At 35.4% G+C, this 22,500-nt stretch overlaps 1 protein-coding gene across 4 annotated transcripts in view; it reads right to left on the bottom strand.

Moving 5' to 3' along the window:
• The window catches only part of LOC144976262 (axotactin-like), a 134,296-nt gene that overhangs the window by 74,097 nt on the left and 37,699 nt on the right, over positions 1-22,500 (bottom strand). For all 4 annotated transcript variants that reach the window (XM_078920463.1, XM_078920476.1, XM_078920469.1 and 1 more), the window contains exons 3-4: positions 8,072-8,386; positions 5,703-5,817 (exon numbers count right to left, since the gene is read on the bottom strand). In XM_078920463.1, the coding sequence (XP_078776589.1) occupies positions 5,703-5,817; positions 8,072-8,362 (406 nt within the window). In that variant the 5' untranslated portion in view covers positions 8,363-8,386. The remainder of the gene's footprint in view (positions 1-5,702; positions 5,818-8,071; positions 8,387-22,500) is intronic.

The following is a 22,500-nucleotide window of genomic DNA, read 5'->3' on the forward strand; positions in this document are numbered from 1 at the left end:
ATTTTCATTCCAGACTTTGTCCCGATCGGGCATTTGTTTTCACAACTAGTTCTAGACAAGGCAACTTCTCACACTAGTAACACTGCACTGAGAAAACAAGACGCAAATTTGGTAACTTTCGATACCGTGATTTTTATACGAGTTTGGTATAACCGGCATAGTGTCCTAACCAATAAAGCATATTATTTTATTAAACTTGACAAGAATTAACTTAAGGTTTTGTTCTTGTTGCTTGTAATTTCTACTTCGTATTGAAATAACGTCGTAATTTATTCCGTCTTTTTCTTCTCGCACCCTATATATGTAATATGCGTAATTGTTTAAATATCGTGTCGTGTATAAGCCATTGAAAGGAATATTATCCTAATTAGCCTTTTATAAAATGGCGATTATCTATGACAATTATTACCTACCGTGCTCTGGGAGATTTATATTTATTTTTCTCTATGGTACATCCGACAGAGTATTATAGGGCGCGAATACACAGATTTAAGATAACGACAGCATTGTTTGACACCACAAGGAAATTTCGAATTTTACCCCAATCTCCGATAGAAAAATAAATAGGTATATGTGGGCTTCTCGCCAAATGCAAACCAGAGGCTTTGTCGATGCATTACAACGAAGCAAATTAATGAATAAGTGACACATACAAAAGGATAATTAACAATGCGTTGTTGGATATCAAGTTAAAAAAACATGAACTTTTATTCTACGCAATATCCACTAAATGTAGCCCTCAAAGCACTTTACAATGGGTCCCAAGCCAACAACAAGTGTTGCATATAGGACAAGACATACCATTGGTTTTACGTGCTTTCACAGGTTTGGTTTTTCCGATAGAGACAACGCTTTTACAGGCAAGGTAATGATCCTTCCTGGAGCTTTAGGTGGTAACTATACTTTTTATAGTAGTGTGCTTATCTTACACATGGGCACGGTGAGATAATGTAAATAAAGAACAGTCTCTTATGATTAAACTTTGCTCCACTCACCAGGGGTCTCGAACCAAGGATATACAGGGATGTTCAGAGGCCGAATGTTATATCACAAGACCAAAGTCGCTAAGTACCATTTCCCCGATACCTCTCCGCTATTACGAGAGCAATCACTCGTACAATCACAAGTTGGTGAGATCTCCAGACAAATATTTGATATATTATTTTGTATTGGGGATGTAAACCTTTAACGTAACGCCCATTTCCCAGTATCAATTACTGCGCCGCTTCTCTTTACTTAAAACACCGCAATATCAATATTTCAAGTGTAGAGAGGGGAACCCTTTCGCGGAGAACACCGCCCAGCTTAAAGAACGTTAATGGTAGATATTCATCGTTTAGGTGTGTGTGAATCATCATCATCATCATCATCATCATCATCATCATCATCATCATCATCATCATCATGATATTTCATAACTCTGCGATTTTATAGTCTAGTGGTATGACTAGAATGTAACATGTAGGCCAAAGGTTCGAAACCCGCTTCAGGCAGCGTAGCCCTTGCAAAAAGCTCTTTCTCACATTATTATTGACTCGGAACCCCTTGTAGAGAGCTTTGAGGTCAATCAGTGGATATCGCGCTGCAATAAACATAAAATGAATATAACAGCTTCAAAGAGGAACAAAATACCAAACATGAAACGTTTCGGACTCAAATCCTTTCTTCGGCCAACAACAACAAAAAATAAAACAAAACAAAAACCTAATCATCACGGTGGTCATTGCCACTTTTATCAATGTTGACGATAGAGATTTTCCAAATTACAGCATATTCATCTCGTCTCTAGAGATTTTGAATTCGAGAATATTGCAAAATGCTAAAATAGTGGTTCCTTTATTTTAACTTCTAATAAAAGAATAGTATTTTATTGGAATGTTTTAGCCACGGTCAAGACACAAACTTTAAACACAGAATTATTTTTCTTCACGAGTTCGACAGAGACAGAAATGGAACACATTTGTTAGATTGTCAGATTCCTACTTTTTTCTCTCGGGACCTCAACTCATTTATTGTTTTAATGTCAGTTTAACCAGTTAACTGAACTGCCGTACTCCGGAAAGATACGTATTGAAAAATTTGGCCAGAAAACAGGTTCTGCAAATATCGATCGATTTGAATGACCTTAATCTTAGAAAAAACTCACAAACCTGGGACCTCGCGCTTTACAATATCACTTGACAAACTCACAAACACACTCACACTATGCCAAAAGACCCTTACAACATAGTTGCACAGTTCTACAAATTAAAATAAAAACGATATTCATCATAAAGCATTTTACATGTATCTTCCTCGTCCAGTCGGATAAGGGGTAAAGTCGGTTTACATGGCTTCAAAAACGCCGTCTTGTACAACTAGAAATTTAAAAAGCTGTTTAAAAGACTTCCTAATTTATTCTTTTTACATGACTACGGAAGAAATAAGACTCCAAAGTGCTTAAAAACTTTTTAAAACGTAGTTAAAACTCTTATATAAATGCGATGCGAATAAAATACAAGACCGAACGACATAAAATAGTGTAATTTACTTGAGATTATCTTGCCAGTCACAATAATATTGAAATTCCTTTGACTATACTGTTCTGCACCGTTTGAATTTAATAAAAGATTTTGTCAGTTATAACAGTAATTTATGTAATAGAAGGACAGTGAATCTCCTTTTTCTTCTGTTCGTTCCCCTCATATTATGTCTTCATGTTTGAATGTCTATATGGTGAAGGTTACGCCGCTGCCTACCTCAGCTCTGTCAGGGTCCCATAGTGAATAAAATCGACTGATGAGACACAGCCCCCAGGGTGAGACATCAGGTGCTAAAACCATTCAGAAGGGTATTCAAATTTTGCAATAGTCCCGTAAAAAACAAAAAACAAAAACAAAACTAAAGTAATATGCTCTCTTTATTACGAGTGCCTCTGTCTTTACCCCTTTCAAAATATATACAAATGGCGAAAGTTCCTAAAAAAATACAAGCACTCAAATGATACTAACTTTCCTTTGATATTTTGTTTTGGCCACACGGTAGATTATTAGGTAGGAATTGAATGATTATGCATAGGGTACCCAAGTGACGCCTTAAATACAAAATGTATGTGGAATAACTGGGGTTATGATCAATAATCACGTGCCCATTACCGCCAATCGATATCACAAACAAATCTACAATGACTTCACATTTGATCTAAACATTTACAAACGATTTTAATGTCTAACCAAATATTTGACAAAGAGCGGATGTTTGAGCTCTAAATCATGTCAACAATTTTATGATAATATGGAGACTTCCACCAACGCAGCCCAGGGGCGGTGCGTCTTGGATCTAAGGTAAACAACGTGTGAAGCATATTTCAATCAGCTATCTCAGCTATCAACCTTTTAATTATTTTCCAGTCGATGTCGTTCATCCATAATACAAAAGCATTGCTCGCCTAGTTAAGCCATATATATATATATATATATATATATATATATATATATATATATATATATATATATATATATATATATAACATTTCAAGTATAATTATGATAGTCGTCTCCTTAATGGAATCAATCAAAGTTAAATAATCATAATTATACTTGAAATGTTTTATAAATAGCTCGTTTAATCAAAAAAAATGAGCACTATTATATCATGGTATTTGTTTTATATATATATATATATATATATATATATATATATATATATATATATATATATATATATATTTAATGCATTCGGTCTCTCAAAAAAACTTTGTCATCATCAAATACAAGAAAATATTAATTCTGAATGGGTATATTTTGTATGAACGGTTTTAAATGTTTACTTTTCACATTTTCGTTTTTCGCTTCAAACACTGCACATATAAGTAACTGATTTCAAAAATCGCCTTTTAATTTTGAAAAAAAATATAGACATTTATCATGAGGCCCTCAATTAATTTTGAGGACATATTATTGTTGTCGTTGTTAGTCCAAATGTTATCATTGTAAATAGAAGGCTTGCAGCAGTTCCTGCAATCTATAAAAACAAGCCTCAAAAATGTAATACTACGTTTATTGGCGTTCTCTCTTTTGGAAAATGATCCCAGCCATGGATGGCCAGGGCAAGAAGCAAGAATGAGGTGAACACGACAACGACTTCGCCGGGATAAAAGAATTAGCAAGAGCCTTCTTATCAATGAGGGGATGCTTTCCGCAATCCAACTGGGTTTGGGGGAATTATCTAACACTTTTAAGACTGAGTTGTAAAAATAGGATAACGTCGTAAAACCTAGCCAAATCATTAACTAGTAGTTATAAATTGAGGCTCAAAAGGACCTTATGACACAAGTAAGGTCGTCATCATCATCACCATCATCATCATTATCATATCATTATCGTCATCATCATCATCATCATCATCCTCATCATCATCATCATCATCATCATCATCATCATCATCATCATCATTATCATCATCATCATCGTCATCATCATCATCATCATCATCATCATCATCATCATCATCATCATCATCATCATCATCAACAACAGCAACAACAAAAACAAAACAGCAACATCGACAACAAGAACAAAAGCAGCATTATTGAACAGTGTGACAGCTTTATGATGTGTGCTCTCTCCAATCTGAAATCAGGCAACATGCTTTAAAGACTGCTAAGCGGGTGGTGGTCATGGACCAATGAATGAATTCAGTAACGATTGCACACTGAGTTGCATTGGATCCATTAAATCATAGAAATGAATATTTAAATAGGACTCACTCTGTATCATAATAATTCAGAGAGCGTTGAGTACATTAGATAAAGCGATGTAATTTGCACTAACATAATATTTTAATGATCAATAAAAAGGATATAATTCATTAATGAATGCAAACTTCTGGTGTTTTTGGATTGAATAAGATGGCCTATGAAATCATATTAAGATTTGCACTTGCTAAAAGTGCTTCTTAAAAGACGCAAAGTAAAAGATAGATAGTCGTCTCCTTAATGGAATTAACCAAATAGCCTCAATTGAAGAATAAAAAGCACGTTTACGAAAGTACAGTGTTCCTATTTGACTTCAACAGAGAAAGTACGCAAGACCTTTTGTGATCAAGTTGTCAATTAATTCTGCATTCAAAATGAGTAAATAAGTCGAATCACGATATCGGTGATTTTATTTTTATTTCGAATTGGTGTGTCTATACTGTCATCATGATCTCCATTTTCCTTCCTCATCCTCCTTCCCAAGCAATCTTTCAATTTATCTATCTATCTATCTATCTATCTATCTATCTATCTATCTATCTATCTATCTATCTATCTATCTATCTATCTATCTTCTATCCATCCATCCATCTATTGCCGATCAATCTGTCAATCTATCTATCTATTTATTTATCAATCAACCAATCAATCAATCTATCTATCTATCTATTTATTCGTATTCTAATACGCATTTAAAACAACGAGTGCTCAACATAATGACAACAACAGTGGAGCAAAGTAGTTAGAATCTACCACAATGTTGTAATCTGTCTACATCGATGTTTCAGGCACCTTTGGCCATCTGCAGGACATTGTGGAACTTGTAGTAGTTGTTGATCCATCAACCGTTCTTTTCATACGTGCATCACATCTCAACCAAATCATCGTCCATTCACTTTCTCGTCTTCCATAATATATTCAACCAAATACGCACCCACTGATAAACCAATCCCGATTTTCCACTTACCTCTTCCCATCTCCAAATAGTCACTAAAGTGGTTGTAGATGAATCCAGCCCTAACTTTCCCACCTTTCAACTCCAAAAACAGTTCATAGTCCGACAGGGAGTGAATTGCTGCCTTCTGGAGAACAACGACCAAAAAGAAGAAAAAAAAGATGCATTAAATCAAGAAAAAAAATTATGATATTGGTATTTTCCTCTTTCTTTAATTTTTTTTTAAAAAAAGAAGAAAACTGTATGGAACTTTGCATATGATAACCTTATAATAATTTTTTTCCAACCCCATGACGCACTTTACAATGGGATTGGTAATGTTCTGGGTTAAGCTTCATTTATCTTTAAGGGAAACAAAGCATAATAATATGTATAAATTAAGAACACTTTTTGAGGAAAGTCAACAAGGAATATAATATTAAACAGTGAGTTGCATGGGATATTATTGCCTTAAAAGAAATAGAGAAAGTTGGCTATGCTGGGATCCGAACAGGCATCCATAAAGCAACACACCTAAAGTCTGACTAAACAAAAGAGATTGATCAAGTTAGTGCCGCCAATAAAACCTTTTATTCCGATCACAATTTGCTTTTGGACTAGAATTTCCCTTTAAACTAAAGCGGTGCGAGTAACTAGTAACTGTCCATTTGCTAGAATGTCAGTATCCCCCCCCCCCCCCCACCCACCCACACACACACACTTCCTCCTCCCCTCAAGCCTTCTCAATTCCAACTTAATTTCCAATTTCCTGGGGAATATCAACACGCTTATCACATTACCACCAATAAATAAGCGACGGCTGATGCAGGTTGCCATGCTGGCCTTTTCTCATCACACCAGCCAAATGGATTGTGTTCCCGAATGACCTTTGGCAGGGATATAATCGTTGGCTGGTTACGCAATGGTATCGATCCTGTCATTAGCTGATATGGCAGAAATTAGACCAATGATACCGCTGGGAATCGAATTACAAATTATGAGTTGGCAGGAACAAAGTTACGATTACTCGTTTACAGCAAAAATCGCCATGGCCATGACGCTGGTATGGAGTGTGAATAAGAGAATTGTATATGGCGCAGCAGCACTGGGCAAAAATAGCGAAAATAAAATAGCAATAGTATCGTATCAAGTGAAAATTCGTTCGGCAGCTGAAAATTCTCTTTTTTTTTCGGGTCATTGGTGAACGACCTCTTGACAAGGTTTGAGGCCAGGAAGAAGAAATGCATACTTTATATCTGGAACAAGTTCTACACTTATTGCTTTGATATCAACAGTTTCGTATTTTATCAGCAGGGCCGTTTGGATTCAGATCAATACCTCATTGAGTTTCCCTGTACATCGCAAATGACTTTTCTATAACCCGTGAGAGTCAGGCAGAGAAAGAGGAGAAGGGGTGGAGCTGGGGGGGGGGGGGGTAATAAAGCAAGATACTTGATTTTGTATTGGGTTACAGTGTCTTGATATTATACACGTTGTCTCCCTGCAATAAACAGGCACAAATCTGAATTCATAAATTATGATTAATAGTAATAATTATCATGATTATGATCATTATCTCATGATCGTCAACATTGATCATCATGATCACCATAATCATCATCATCGCCATCATCATCACCATCATTGTGTTTTTTATAAAGGGCAATATCCCCTAAAAGTGCTCAAATCGCTGTACAAAGGATCTCTGACCATCAGCGACACATAACAAGTAGAACAAGACATGAAGCGCGTCAAGCGACATTGCAATTATTTTCCGACAGACACAACGACCAGATACTCATTTCACACCTGAGTACGATGAGAGAATCTGAATAAAGAATCTTTACAAAGGACTCAACTATGCGCCGACAGGACTCGAACCCAGGACCTTCTGATCCGAAAGCGATCATCTTATCTTAAGACCACATAGCCGCACAAACTGTAAACACAAACATTATCATTTTATTATTCTATAACACCAATTGTCGAAATCTCGAAGCGCTTTACATCACATCACAACACTATCGCGGAAAACGGTATGAACATAAAAATTGCCCATTTCCATGATTTTACACTGCACTTTGCGCATTTATTTTCCAAATCAAATTTCTATTCACTCAGTATAATTTGCCCTTTAGGCGTATTTTTCGAATGAGCAATCTTACATTAATCATCACTGCTTGTATTTCTACACTCATTCATATATATATATATATATATATATATATATATATATATATATATATATATATATATATATATATATTTGCAAACATTTTCGCCCACCCGTGCATTGGTCATTTCTTGATTTTGTTATGAGATGAGACACCTAAACCCTGGGTTACCGACGCCAGAATTAAAGACAGGATGACAAATGACAAACATAATGTATCAATTCATACCTCAATATCAACAACGTGATGGTGAAACAACAGTCCACGCGTTTGGGTGGTCTTAAAATGTAAGGAATATTGCTGGTTTTTCTTCTCCTCCAGGACTGGTTTGAACCCCAAATAGGACCGTCCTGGTTGGTTGAACGTCCATGTAGAACCGAGAAGCTGGCCTAGGGTGGATGAAGATGGTGACGACGGAAGCAGCAACACCAGGCATAGAATAATGTTGGTCAGGAAGACTTTGGAGAGGGTACAGTGGGATATGACGTCATGATTGCCTCCTGGTTTTGATGACGTCATTGTTATGTTTGTTCATACCATTTTCTGAAACGAAATTGGAAAAAAACTTTGTCAATATTCCCTTTCAAAAAATCTGAGGGGTATTAAGATTTAGATTACTCTTTGTGTCTGCAATATGACTCAAAGGAAAATTTATGTCACTGGTCCTAATACGTTTTGAAATGGTTTAAATATAATCTCTTTTCTCGGCAAGATATCGACTATCGACCCTGGTCTGCACTATCATTTGATAGTTCATGCCTTTACTCAAGATGTATCTAACACAGCGCCAGTCACTTACATATCCTTCTTATCACTAAATTATATAAACCAGACTATAAACTTCCAGGTTACACATAGTTTTGTGTTTTGGGACGTTATATCCGGCTGGCGAGTTTTGTAAGCATTATATCAAAACGCATGGTATCGATAGTATCTGTCTGTTTTCTGCAAAGCAGTCTTCATGCAATTCAATTTGCTACACTATTACTACTGTGACTAAAGAAAACAATTTGTGTATACCTAATCATTTCTTAAAACAACCCTCTTTAAAATTAGCGACTCTTTGACGTGATAAAAGATTGCTCAAACATTGATCCGTTATTTGTTCTTCACTTAATTGTTCCTACGCATAGAAAGTGGGACTCAAAAACGTCATAATTTAGTTCCTGAATAAGTATTAATGTCAAATCGCAATACATTGCGTTAAGATGAGGGATTCATTGGGAACAATAATTGCACAATGGTCAATGCTAACATAATATGTAAAATGATTTAACGCCGGAAATAAAGGATCAGTGGACAACATCATCAAAGTTCAAACAAGGCTCTGCCCGTGATAATGATAATTCAAACAAAAAATAGACCGGCTTTTAAAACCTTTAATCAAATTTATCCTTTAGCAAAAAAAAAAAAAAACAAGAAAAAAAAAAAAAGATCTTTACTGTGAGTACGTTAAGTTTGGTGTGCTTTCTTTCCCCGGACACTACAAAATCACGACGGTGTACAATGTAAAACATCTTAATATATTTCTGAAATGAAAACTGATCAGTAAAACTCAAAATGGCCTCAAACGTTTGGCTATTGCGGTGACATGAAATATTATCCCTCGTTTAGTCGGGCAGTAACAAAATGTCAACACTAAATACGAGTAATTTGTAGGTACCTGCCACCTGGCCTCAAAACCCGCTGTGCTTTGACATTAATGAAAAAGATTGTAATTATGATGATGATAGCAATAATGACGATGATAATATCATTAGCTGTCAGGTCTACTTTGCAAAAATGGTAAAATTGGGGACTTAGATAAATAGATACTTCGTTCAGCTATGGTTGGGATCAAAGTTTCCTTTTTAAATTTGTTTTGAGCACCCTTGGGATCCACAATGGCGCCCAAGTAATAAACAGGCTTAGGAATTCAGTTGGCATTGAAGCAGAAGTTAATTTTCATCTTGTATTAAAATATGGACAGCCTGTTATTTGTCCCCCTCCGGAAACAAACACTACTGATTTGAACCCGACTAAAACCTGAAAGATCGTTATTTCAAAAAGGCTGTCAGGTGCCTAAAAAGTAAAATAAAATTATACTGCTGTATGACTAGTATGACTCCCGCTAGTATGACTCCTCACATTGAACTCAGAGAGAAAGGGACGTGGGTAATAATATTATTACCATATATTATATATTAATAATTGATTTAAATTTCTTTCAACTGTATACCATCCTCACATAATCTATTACCGAATTACGTTCCAAGCTCACAAGCTCGTGCAGCGGTTGGGAACATGTCCGGAGTTTCAAAAAGCAAGAGTATAAGAATCGTATGTTAATTATCCTTCACTTATTTATTATTATAGGGAACCAAAAAGACGTAATTGTAGCTTAATTCTTAAAATTAAATTAACAAAAGGCAAACAAACAAGCGTTACCACCCGAGCAGAAAACAATAGAGTAAGTATTGTTGCTCGGTTAAAAAGCAACAAGTGTAACATTTCTAGTCGTTTCTAGCGAAGGTGGTAAAAACAACAACAGTGTTGACATATTATCATATGTTTACTACAATTCTGGTTTTGACAGCAGAACACTTCCTGTCTTCATAAGTGACTCGCACCGAGGCTCACACGGCAATTTTACGACTGTCATTTTGGCAGTTTAACCACTGCTAATCCAGAGATGCAAACTTTGATTTAATAATAATAATAATAATAATAATAATAATAATAATAATAATAATAATATGATATAATAATAATAATAATAATAATAATAATAATAATAATAATAATAATAATAATAATAATAATAATAATAATAATAATAATAAAAATAATAACAATAATAATAATAATAATAATAATAATAATAATAATAATAATAATAATAATAATAATAATAATTATTATTATTATTATTATTATTATTAGTAGTAGTAGTAGTAGTAGTAGTAGTAGTAGTAGTAGTAGTAGTAGTAGTAGTAGTAGTAGTAGTAGTAGTAGTAGTAGTAGTAGTAGTATTATTATTATTATTATTATTATTATTAATAATAATAATAATAATAATGATAATATAATAATAATAATAATAATAATAATAATAATAATAATAATAATAATAATAATAATATAATATAAAAATAATAATAATAATAATAATAATAATAATAATAATAATAATAATAATAATAATAATAATAATAATGACAATAGCGAGAGAGGGCCAGAGAGAGAGAGAGAGAGAGAGAGAGAGAGAGAGAGAGAGAAGAGAGAGAGAGAGAGAGAGAGAGAGAGAGAGAGAGAGAGAGAGAGAGAGAGCCAAACCTACATTGGTCAGTTCTAAAATTTGAATTTAAAATATGGAACTGAAAGGGGAACGCAGACCGTAAGTTATATACAATGTGAGTAAAGCTTTTGAGATGATCTGTCTCCGAGTTGAATTTTTTTCCAAGATGAGTTGTATTTACTGAACAAATGCTCCTTACAAGAGTTTTGCTGGGTTAAAAGCTTTAAGTTCTGTATCAAGTTTCATTAGAAGCCAAACCGCTTATGCAGAATATGTATGCTTAACATAAAATATTGTACCAAAGTATATCACTATACTAATCTACTCCAACCCTTCTACTATCTCTTCCTCCTCCTTTGTCAATGGACCAAATATGGGCGATGAAATTCCATAATACCTTTCTGGTATAGTGACAATTTCTCAACCATTGTATACGATTTGTTTTCCTGCTAGTTGGCATCTCTGATGATGATGAAATCCTCTGCCAAAACCCTTTTGATATACCATGGCAAAACACCCACTTTACTGACATGAATCTAATAGTCATTTGGACATCCTCTTCTCACATTCTCTCTCTCTCTCTCTCTCTCTCTCTCTCTCTCTCTCTCTCTCTCTCTCTCTCTCTCCTCTGCCTCAATTTCTCTCATACCTCAGAAAATTACCGTCGTCCTGCACAAATTACCCTAATCCAACAAAAATTAGGTCTCCAAATTATCCACATTCTTCCTTAAGTCAGGGCCATAATGACTTCCCTAAACACACGCTATGGAGGCAAGAACAGACCCAAAGGTCATAGCGTCCCTAGAAATTGGTCCAAAAATGGGAGTTACATAACACGTTGTAAATAGGAACATGCTGCAGAAATCTCAAACCAATCTAAAAATGCAATAAAACATGGCCTCAAACAGCGAATTTGGCATAAGGTTGCCAAACAAATATATTGTGAAGTGGATTATATTTTTAAAAAAACAAAACAATTGAGAGATGGAAAATAGTACAGAAACAAGATCTTTTCTGTTTCATTTTAGTCAATAAATAGGAGGAAAATAGCACATATGAAAGGCAGAGCCTACAAAATGCAGCTGGTAATACAGACCACAAAAATCTAAGAACACTTCCACGAGAACAAGAACCATTTTAAATATTATTTTCATCCTTTAATAGGAAAGCATTAGACGAGGGAGAGAAGCAAGCATCCTCCAAAATTCAGATGACATCCAAACTAATTAGTGTACCTAGCACCCAAACCATCATCGCCTTCCGTTTCTTTGGCAGTAGTTCGTTTTGAACTTTCACCTGGCTACACTATTATTAAATGTTTTGTATATGAAATTTACCTTAGAACGCATGCGGTGACAGAGGATGATATGTTTGCCTTCTCTCAAGTTTCGTATTTTTATTTCTTGTTTTATAACAACAATGAATCACCTCCAAACATGACTGTCCGCCTTTTGCATGCAGCCTTCAACTGTTGTTAGATTTAAAGTTTGGATACAGACGTTTCAATAACAATTTGCCCCTTGCAAATCATTTCTCTTTAAAAAAAAAGAAAAAGAAGAAGAACTAAAGTGAATAATATAGCTGCTTCAATTATGTCCGAAGTTTCCATAAATGCCATGATGAATGTTTCACGACTGAGACCCCTCATTAACTTTAACGACACTCTTTGATCGTGAAAGGATGTTATTTATACTACCACTTAATTCATGTTGCGTTATTTATACTACCACTTAATTCATGTTGCATGCGGTAAATGATAGAGTTACAATGCATGATAACAAGATTAACAAGCAAGCAAAACTAGTGACATTTTATGTCTGGCCTTTATTAACCAAACTGTTTTAATACGATATGACAAACATGATATCATGAAATATTATGATAGGTTTGAAAGCGACACTCGAAAATTGTGATCATCCAGGGGCCACAAACAAGAAAAAAAAAACAATTGTTATGAAAACGCACATTTTAAAATTAAAACAGAAAAGTCATTTCTAAACAAATAAGAAAAACGTTTAGGAGGAGCAAACGATGTATTCTTTGTCGTCGGCTAGTGCTGGTGGTCCCAGGAGTGGTCAACGTTAAACATCCATATAATTAGCGAGCAGATAAAAAACTGAAAAAATAAACTGCTTCTCCAATTTGGCTTAGAGAAAGAAATAATTGCTTTGAATATTGCGATGCTTTCCATTTCTATTGCATCCGATGGGAGGTTATTCCATTCTAATTGTTGACGGAAATTAATATAGATCTGCCTTATTCTGAAATAAAACACAATATTTTGACCAGAAAACTTGTCCTTCAAAATCGATCAATTAAAATCGCCCTCTTATCAAAAACTGTCAAACGGGGAACTTCTTGAAAAATGTTATTTTTACTTCAGAGTACGGCCAAGCTGCCCATCAATCCTGGCGGGTGGAATGGGCATTTTATTGTTATGACTTATCTAGTGTTCTTCGTGTCGCTGATATAAATCGATTGTTATCGTTATGACATCAATTAATTAACTAACAAAGAGATAAAGGTGAATAATGCATACGGCTAAACACTTTCCATCGTTTCTTATCGATTTGAAAGGCGATTATCGGTACCGTCTAATTGCAAAAGTAAAACTGGAACATTTGACAATTCATTCACGTTAGCTTAAAAAGAAATAAATAAAGAGAGAGAGAGAAAGAGAGAGAGAGAGAGAGAGAGAGAGAGAGAACGAGAGAGAGAGAGAGAGAGAGAGAGAGAGAGAGAGAGAGAGAGAGAGAGAGAAAGAGGAGACATACTTAAATTAGTAGAGCGTCGAATTGACACGAAACATATGGGGTTCAGATTTATTTTCCATTTCCTCGCAAGGACTAATTTAGATATAATGTCAAAGCACAAATTATAGCGTCCTATCTAAGTGAAAGTACAAAATAATATGTTCCTTACCTGCTACTTAAAGTAACTGATGATTTGGCTCGAAAAGATTTTTTTAATATTGGAAGACGTGCCATATCAAAAAGAACATCAATCTAATCAATAGAAAGTGATGAAGACATTTAAATAAAATGCAAAAGTTGGACCATAAAAAAGCCTATAAAATTATATATAAATATAAGAGAAACCCGTATTGGAGAGACAGAAATATAAAGTTACATAGATCCAAAAGCGAATCCTTCAAAGAGGTTTGTTTATTACACACATTAAATCAGACATTAGCTTCTCTTAAACAAATTTGGAGGGCAACGGGATTGTTTTCCAGCACTAAAATCATGATTTTTAAGAGTAATATCTTGAACGTTTTGCTCTATGGATGAGTGTTGGAAAACCATAGAAAGTATCATCCAGAAACTTGAAGTATTCCAAAACGGTAAATGTCTACGACGAATCTTCAAGATATTATCGCAGAATACAATCTCAAATGAGGACCTGAAAGCTAGAGCTGAGGTGGAGTCTCTGGAGAGTCTCATTAAAAGGAAAAGATGGTTGGGGCACGTCGGTTGCAGATCTGAAGAAACACTGGCAAGGAAAGAGGAAGCGAGGCTGCCCAAGGAGACCTGGAGATGTACAGTAGAGAGGGACTAAAGCAGAGAGATCTGTTCTTCGAGGTGGTCCTAGGAATAGGTACTGACAAGACCAGGTGGAGATCCCTTGGATGCCTCAAGTGCCAGCAGACCCGTAGAGGATTGAGTGAGTGAGTGAGTGGGTGAGTGCGTGGCCTTCGTGGATAACGAAGGTCACGGTGAGTGAGGGATTAAATCAACATTGCTATTCCTAAATCTGCTATTTTCAGATATGTAAAATGTACATTGGTCATAGGCGGGTTACTTTAAAAATGTATCATAATTTCATAAACGAATGACCTTCTATGATTAATACATAAAATATGTTTGTTCCATTGAACCCTGTAGCACAACATACTGTAGCATAAAGTAGTAAAAATATTGAATTATGGAATATGTCAAAGTTCAATCAGAGCAAAACACATTCTTTGTCAAGAGAAAACGACGATCGAGAGTCCAACATCTTGGTTCCGAAGATACAATGCTCAACGCTTTTACTAGGCAATATTTAATGCGAATAAGAAACATCGACAATCCTCATGTGTGTGTTTTCCACAGCACGTTTACAATAAATTAATTTGCAACGTTTCTGTCATGACCATAGAATAATGTTATTTCCCGCCATTATTTAGAAAAAGAAGCCCAGTAACTCAATAGGAAGAGGTATCTAATCTCGTAATCAAAGGACCTTATTCAAACCTGCGTCGAGTCGGGTATTTTCCGACTGGTCTGTCCTTCAATGAGTATTTGGGCAGCTGGATCTAAACCAGACCTGGCAGATAGACAAATGTCCAACTGTAACTAACTACTCGTTTCAGATTACCAACATTGGTAGGAACTTTGGCCCCACGCATTCCCTGAATACATCACTTTTGGCTTACAGTTCCAGGCTGGCAAATGCTAGTTGGATCATGACACCCACTGTGACACCCGAGATAAATGGAGTATAATAACAAAACTAATCAATTTTGCACAGTGATACGTTGTGGAACCACCAGGCTTGTAATTAAGTAATTGCAAACTGGGACAATCACATACATTACATTATTTATGATATGGGTTATTCTATTCGTGTGAGAACAGAATTATGACCCGGCCGCAGTCGTAACACTAGAATTATTTTAGAGGTGCAGACAAATCATTGGTTGATTATAATATTGAGGTCCAAATAATTATATCTAACAGAAATATGCTTGGAATTTGTTTTAAATTAAAGAACAAATAAACGCGTCAAACGTTAATCGTTCTGTAAATGGTTTAGTTTCGTTTGTTTTTTCGCCAAATTTAGGATAACACGATGAAATTGTGTCAGACAGTGCCAGACAAAATAGAAATAAAGAAATTTACAAGAAAAGATCATTCAAAAACAATTAGCCTCTCGCTCTCGACAAAGACTCGGATCTGACATCTGATTTCTGGACAGACGTGTTACCCCTTCCACGACAGAAGCTTAGACAGAATGACTAAATCTTTAAATTCTTCATAAATATCACTTGTAGCTATATTCCCGGTGTACTTAATCTTGGGGTGGTGGAGGGGTGTGTGTATTAACATTGCAGTTGATATAAGAGTTGCCATCTTAGAATAAAAACTCTTTGCGAAATACATAATATTATTACTCATAATGGCAAGATGTCATTTTATTCTTTTGAAAATGAAAGTCGTCATCAGAACTACAAAATCGAAATATGAATCAGTATTTTTATGAAATGGACAGTGACGATTCCTCGCTTCTCTTTGACCACTTGCCTATTTTAGCCATATTGAATATCAGTCCCAGCTGACCAAGCACTGTTGGTTGAATGGCTAGGTCATGTAGGAGATGGGGGTGGGATTCAAAAGTAAAACAAATGATATCATACCTAACAAGACGTCTAACAGGTTCGCTGTATTAAAGAAATAAATTGACGTCACTCAGCTCTTTGTTATTGTATTTTAGACAGGCATTTTATGAGCAGTTCTTACTAAATTATATAATCAGAATGTAAACGTTTAAGGTTGCACTTAGTTGTGTGTGTTTGTGCGATATATCCGGCTGGCTGATATTGTGAGCATTTAGGCTAAACGCAAAGCATCTATACGAGCAACCCCAATCTCAATGTCTAACACAATGACATGATCGCTAATCTGATCAGAGATGAGATGCTCGATAATTCAAACACAAGAGCCTTTTGTTACTTGATGCCTTAATATAATGGCTTTCCTTGTTATGACGCGACACAATCATAATAAGATCATCGTTATCCTTAATTCGATAGCAGGACAAATGCACCGTCCGTTTGCGATTTTACAGAAATTAAATAGCGAATCAACAAGAACACTACCATCTTCTTCTATTCAACAAAGAAATGAATACGAATTAAATGAAACAAAACTTGCACTGTATAAAAATATCAACCCCTCCTCTCTCTTTCTCTCTCTCTCTCTCTCTCTCTCTCTCTCTCTCTCTCACACACACACACACACACACACACATACATAGACATGTACACTTGAATTCCTCACTCCCTTCTCTTCCTCGTACCCTGATGTTATCTCTTTATTATTATAATTGTGAGAATAATTTGTTCAGAGATATGTTATGACTATTGGCCAATGGCCTAAAATAAGCTCTCGATTGATATTTATATGATATAAATGTTTTTAAACAAAATAATCAAAAAAAAAACAAAATAACAGATTAACGCCCAGGCTTTCGCCGATATAATTTGCAATAACAACTTTTTATTGAATATCAAATAAATAAGTAAATAATAAATAAATAAATAAATAAATAAATAAATAAATAAATAAATAAATAAAAGGAAATAAGAGTTACATCTAGGAAAAGAAAACAATATCTTTTGATAAGATGATTAAAAGCAGTATTAAAATTCTCTCTCTCTCTCTCTCTCTCTCTCTCTCTCTCACTCACTCTCTCTTTCTCTCTCCCTCTCACTCTCTCTTTCTCTCTCTCTCTCTCTCTCTCTCTGTGTGTGTGTGTGTGTCTGTCTGTCTCTTTAATACAAATAAATCGACCCCCTCTCCTTCCTAGCACCTCACTACCAAACCTATTCAATATTCATGAGATCTCCTCGTCCTTCTTTATTATTCTCAGCCATTGAACTACATCCATACATGTAAATATTTATCATATCTATTTGTGGTCGGTATTTTGTAAATTAGCCTACCTAATCTACTCTGTTAAAAAACACCGATTCATGTCTCGTCGCTATACATCATGCGCTTTTCATAGATACCCTTTATCAACACAACATAAAACATCAAATCATCGTTGGATTGCAATCACTCTATTCTGATTATCTCCATTCTCACTGTTGTAAGACATACCCCCCCCCCCCCCACCCCAACAAACCACCAGAAAAACAAAAAACAAAAAAAAAAAAAACAAAAAAAAAAACAAACAAAAAACACAAAACAAACAACAACAAAAATAAAATAAAAAACAAACACAATTTTTTTTTAATTTAAAAAAACAACAAAAATGAAACAAAACCAAACAACAAAATAATCAAAACGACAAAAACACCACACAAAAAAACTAAACAAACAACATACAGCACAAAAACAAACATTGAAAAGAACCGTCTCTGTCTAATTGGTTAATAATTGACCAACTCATTAAGTGTGTTAAACAAATTATATTGTAGATTAACGCCAATTGAAAATTCTATATTCATTTCCCTTGATAAAACATAAATTTAATCTAAGTTCTACATTCGTGACTATCATCTCAATGTTAATCATCTAACCAGTTAACTGTCGTACTCTTGATAGACACGTATTTAAAAAATTGGCCAGAAAACTAGTCCTTGAAATATCTATCGATTTAAATGACCCTGTTCTAGGAAAAACTCTCAAATCTGGGGCCTAAATAAGACCTCACGAGGACCCAAGTTTGAGAGTTTTTGTCACGATGAGGGTCACTTTAATCGATCGATAGTTGAAAGACTAGTATTTAAAAACATGCCTTTCCAGAGTATGACAGTTAACCGGTTAAATCAACCAACCCGACAGAATACTGTTTCTAGGCGGTGGGTCACAGGTCACAAAATATTAATGATGAAGCGAATTTCCACTGAGGGAAACGTTCGAATAGCTCACTTATTCGTATAGCACTCGACCCATATGGAAAAGGGACCTGGTGTCAATAGTCTAGCGTCCTATCAAAAGGGAAGCAAACAAATGTTACTGGCAGCTACAGAAGCTCCTGTCCAAATAAATGTATCATGGCTCTGAAAACACTTTCCTATGACAAATGAGTGCCTGAAGCGTCCAATTCAATTTCCAAAGCTGAATCATACATGCTTAAACCTACCTTCGTATCATTTTATACAATATCAATATCATCCAGATCACATAATGTCTTTATGTCATGAAATAGTTTACTGAAAAGAATAGCAGCACATTAAATGATATGATAAAGATGATACCTGGTGACAGCCTACAGAATCACATAGAAAGAAACACGTCCAGGAAGGTATCGAGATAATAGACATTAATCCCCGGGTTTTGACAGTAATCGGTGGATCTGTGAGGCATGAAAAGTCTTATGGAGGATCTAGCACAGAAACGCACTCTATTTCCCTACTACTTAGAGGGGTACCAGCGTTGGATTTGATATTCTATTACATGTCTTGTTATTTGTATCGTTCAGTTGGCTTGACTCGGATGACAAATAACACTTCGCAAATGGTAAAGTCGCTTATTATTATTATTATTATTATTATTATTATTATTATTATTATTATTATTATTATTATTATTATTATTATTATTATATTATTATTATTATATTATTATTATTATATATTATATCATCATCATCATCATCATCATCATCATCATCATCATCATCATCATCATCATCATCATCATCAGTATCATCACCATCATCATCATCATGATCATGATCATCACCATCATCATCAGAAAGATTACTGCACGGACAAGGCGAGTCAAAGTACACGGTTTGGGAGGAGATGGATCTATCTATCTATCTATCTATCTATCTATCTATCTATCTATCTATCTATCTATCTATCTATCTATCTATCTATCTATCTATCTATCTATCTATCTCTCTCTCTATTTATATATATATATATATATATATATATATATATATATATAAATATATATATATATAAATATATATATATAAATATATATATATATATATATATAATATATATATATATATATATATATATATATATATATATATATATCAGAAAGATAGATGGACAAACAAACACATTGGGAGATAATATGTGGGTAAAAGCAGCTAATTTGGCAAGGCCTGCCGATATGATCAAATCAAACGAATTGGGTTGAAATGTTGCAGTGGCGTTCCGTAGTCTTGGATAACAAGGACTGGGCTGTGATAAGATAGCAGTGGCATTCTGTCAAGGTTTGTTCTAATTAAAGGAAAAGCCTGGGAGATAATGGGGACCATGCTATGTGGTCAGTTGGGAAGACGGGCTGTTTGTTGTTTCTGTAAACAATTACAACAGTCGATGTTGATAAATGAGGTATGCGAATGAGCGCGAGAGTGCTTGTGTAAAGGGGGTGTGGTAGGAGGGGGTCGTACTAAGGATCTAAGGCACGCACTGTTGGGCGCTTAATGCATCATGCACGTGTAACCATGGCCGCGCATATGATAACCTGAAGTTTTGACACGATACGGTTTGAGTGCAATAAAAAGCCTGTCTCTAAGCAATTATAATTAGAGCAGTGGTCATAGAGTTGTAAAGGCGTCTAGTGAAAGGAAAAGGCCAAAACTGATTTGAACATCATCTGAGACACAGATGAGTATAATCTTCTTCTTCTTCTTCTTCTTCTTCGTTCCTCTGATGGACATCTATGGCTGCAGTCCGATATCTGCTATGAAGTCTGTGGTCCGCTTTAGGTCCTCAGCCTCACCATAGAGCTTTGTGTTGAGTGTTGTAGGGGTGACCCAGTGGTTCGAACGTTGCACGTTGTATAATGGGCAATCCATAAGCACATGTAAAGTGGTTTCATGGTCGGTTCCACATGGGCAATAAGGGGTTGTTCCAATACCTAGCTTTGTAAACATATGTCCTCTTAGTCTATTGTGTCCTGTTCGGAGGCGGAATAGAGTGACTTGGCTACTTCGCTGAATGGCATGGATTGGATCCTGCTTGTTGTGTTCTAGGTGTGTGTCATTCCTTTCTTTGTCTATTTTTAGCTTTATTATTTTCTTTTGCTGATGGTAAGTGATTGACGACTTCGGTTGTTCCTTCTGGGCTCCTTCTTTGGCCAGTTGATCGGCAATTTCATTTCCATATATACCTACATGACTTGGAATCCACTGCAGCACAATTTTTCCTGTTTTATCAGATAAGCCCTCAAGGGCCTCCACAGTGTGTGCGGCTTCAGAGTCCTGGTAATTTTCAATAGACCGGAGAGCATCATCAGAGTCTGTCAAGTAAACCACATTTTTCCCGTATATTCTGTGATCTCTGGATAGTTCTTTTGTTGCATTGAGGATGGCTTTTTCTTCAGTTTTAGTACTTGTGCACATTGAACCCACTGATACAGATATTTTTGTTTCTGTTTTATCTGTCCAGTGTATGAGTGCACCAGCACCTCCATTCATGAGGGGCCGGAAACTGAGCCATCTGTATAAACTCTTATCCAGTTGGTCATTGGGTATTTTTTATCGATCATCTTTAGGGTTTGAGCATTGTCATTATTGCTTCGAATGTTTTTCTTGTTGATGGTTATGGATTTTTGTTTCTTTTTCCACGGTGGTGGTTTGAGATTTGGGACATTGATTTGGGCAATATCTTCCTTTGGTGTCACTTTATATTCGCTCTCTAGTTTTTGTCCCAAGGCGATGAAGTTTTCCCTTTTGAGTCGATTCTCTTTCTTTTCCATTGTACTTGGATGCAGTGGTTGGGATTCCATGAATTTTATCTTTGAGAATTGTGTCACTATTTTTAAATTTCGTTGTTCTTTGAGAGGTTTTATTCCTGTGTGGGTTTCCATCTTGTGAATTGGTGTTGTTTTCATTGCTCCAGTGATCACGCGTAGGCATTGGTTTTGGATTTTTTCAACCTTTTGAAATTGAGCCTGTGAGCACGTTCCCCATGCCGATATGGCATAGTCTATTGCAGGTCTTACATATCCAAGATATGTCTTCTTCAGGACGTTTGAGTTTGCTCCCCATTGCGTTCCAGCAAGTTTTCGGAGAAGCTGCATTCTCTTGTACCCTTTCTGTTGACTTTCATCTATTTGATGTTTCCAAGTGAGTCGAGGGTCAAATTTCACTCCTAGATACTTAGGCATAAGGTCTTCTCTCAGAATCTTAATCTTCTGATTAATGGTTAATGATATATTCTTTGTTTAAGACACTTCACAAAAATATCGTTGCTTAAAGTGCAAAACCAAAGCCTTAAAGTTAAATAAAAGACTGGAGTACCCTGGACAATAATAGGCATTTCTTTAACCTTAAGAGTGAGCAACATCGCACACCAGCAACATATACAACAACTGATAAAAATATATGTAATTTAATATCACCACTCCAATTGCCACCTCTATGGCCCGATCTAAACTCTATGGATTAAGCCATAATATGGTTATTCCAGTCTTCCCTTGGAATAGACCCTAAAGACAATTTCTGTTTGGTTTTCTTTTAAAGAATATAGATAAAGAAAGAGAAAAAGGGGGGTGACTCGAGCAATAAATTGACAGCTAGTGAAACCAATTATTGACATATTTTGAGAGGTGCCTTGAGCAAAGAGATTGTGTCAACGACAGTGGTAAGTGTGTGTGTGTGTGTGTGTGTGTGTGTGTGTGTGTGTTGTTTGTGTACA

The sequence above is a fragment of the Berghia stephanieae genome, chromosome 1 (genome assembly GCF_034508935.2).
Source record: "Berghia stephanieae isolate SIO BIC M18660-M18661 chromosome 1, UCSD_Bste_1.3, whole genome shotgun sequence".
Taxonomy (NCBI): Eukaryota; Metazoa; Mollusca; class Gastropoda; order Nudibranchia; family Aeolidiidae; genus Berghia; species Berghia stephanieae.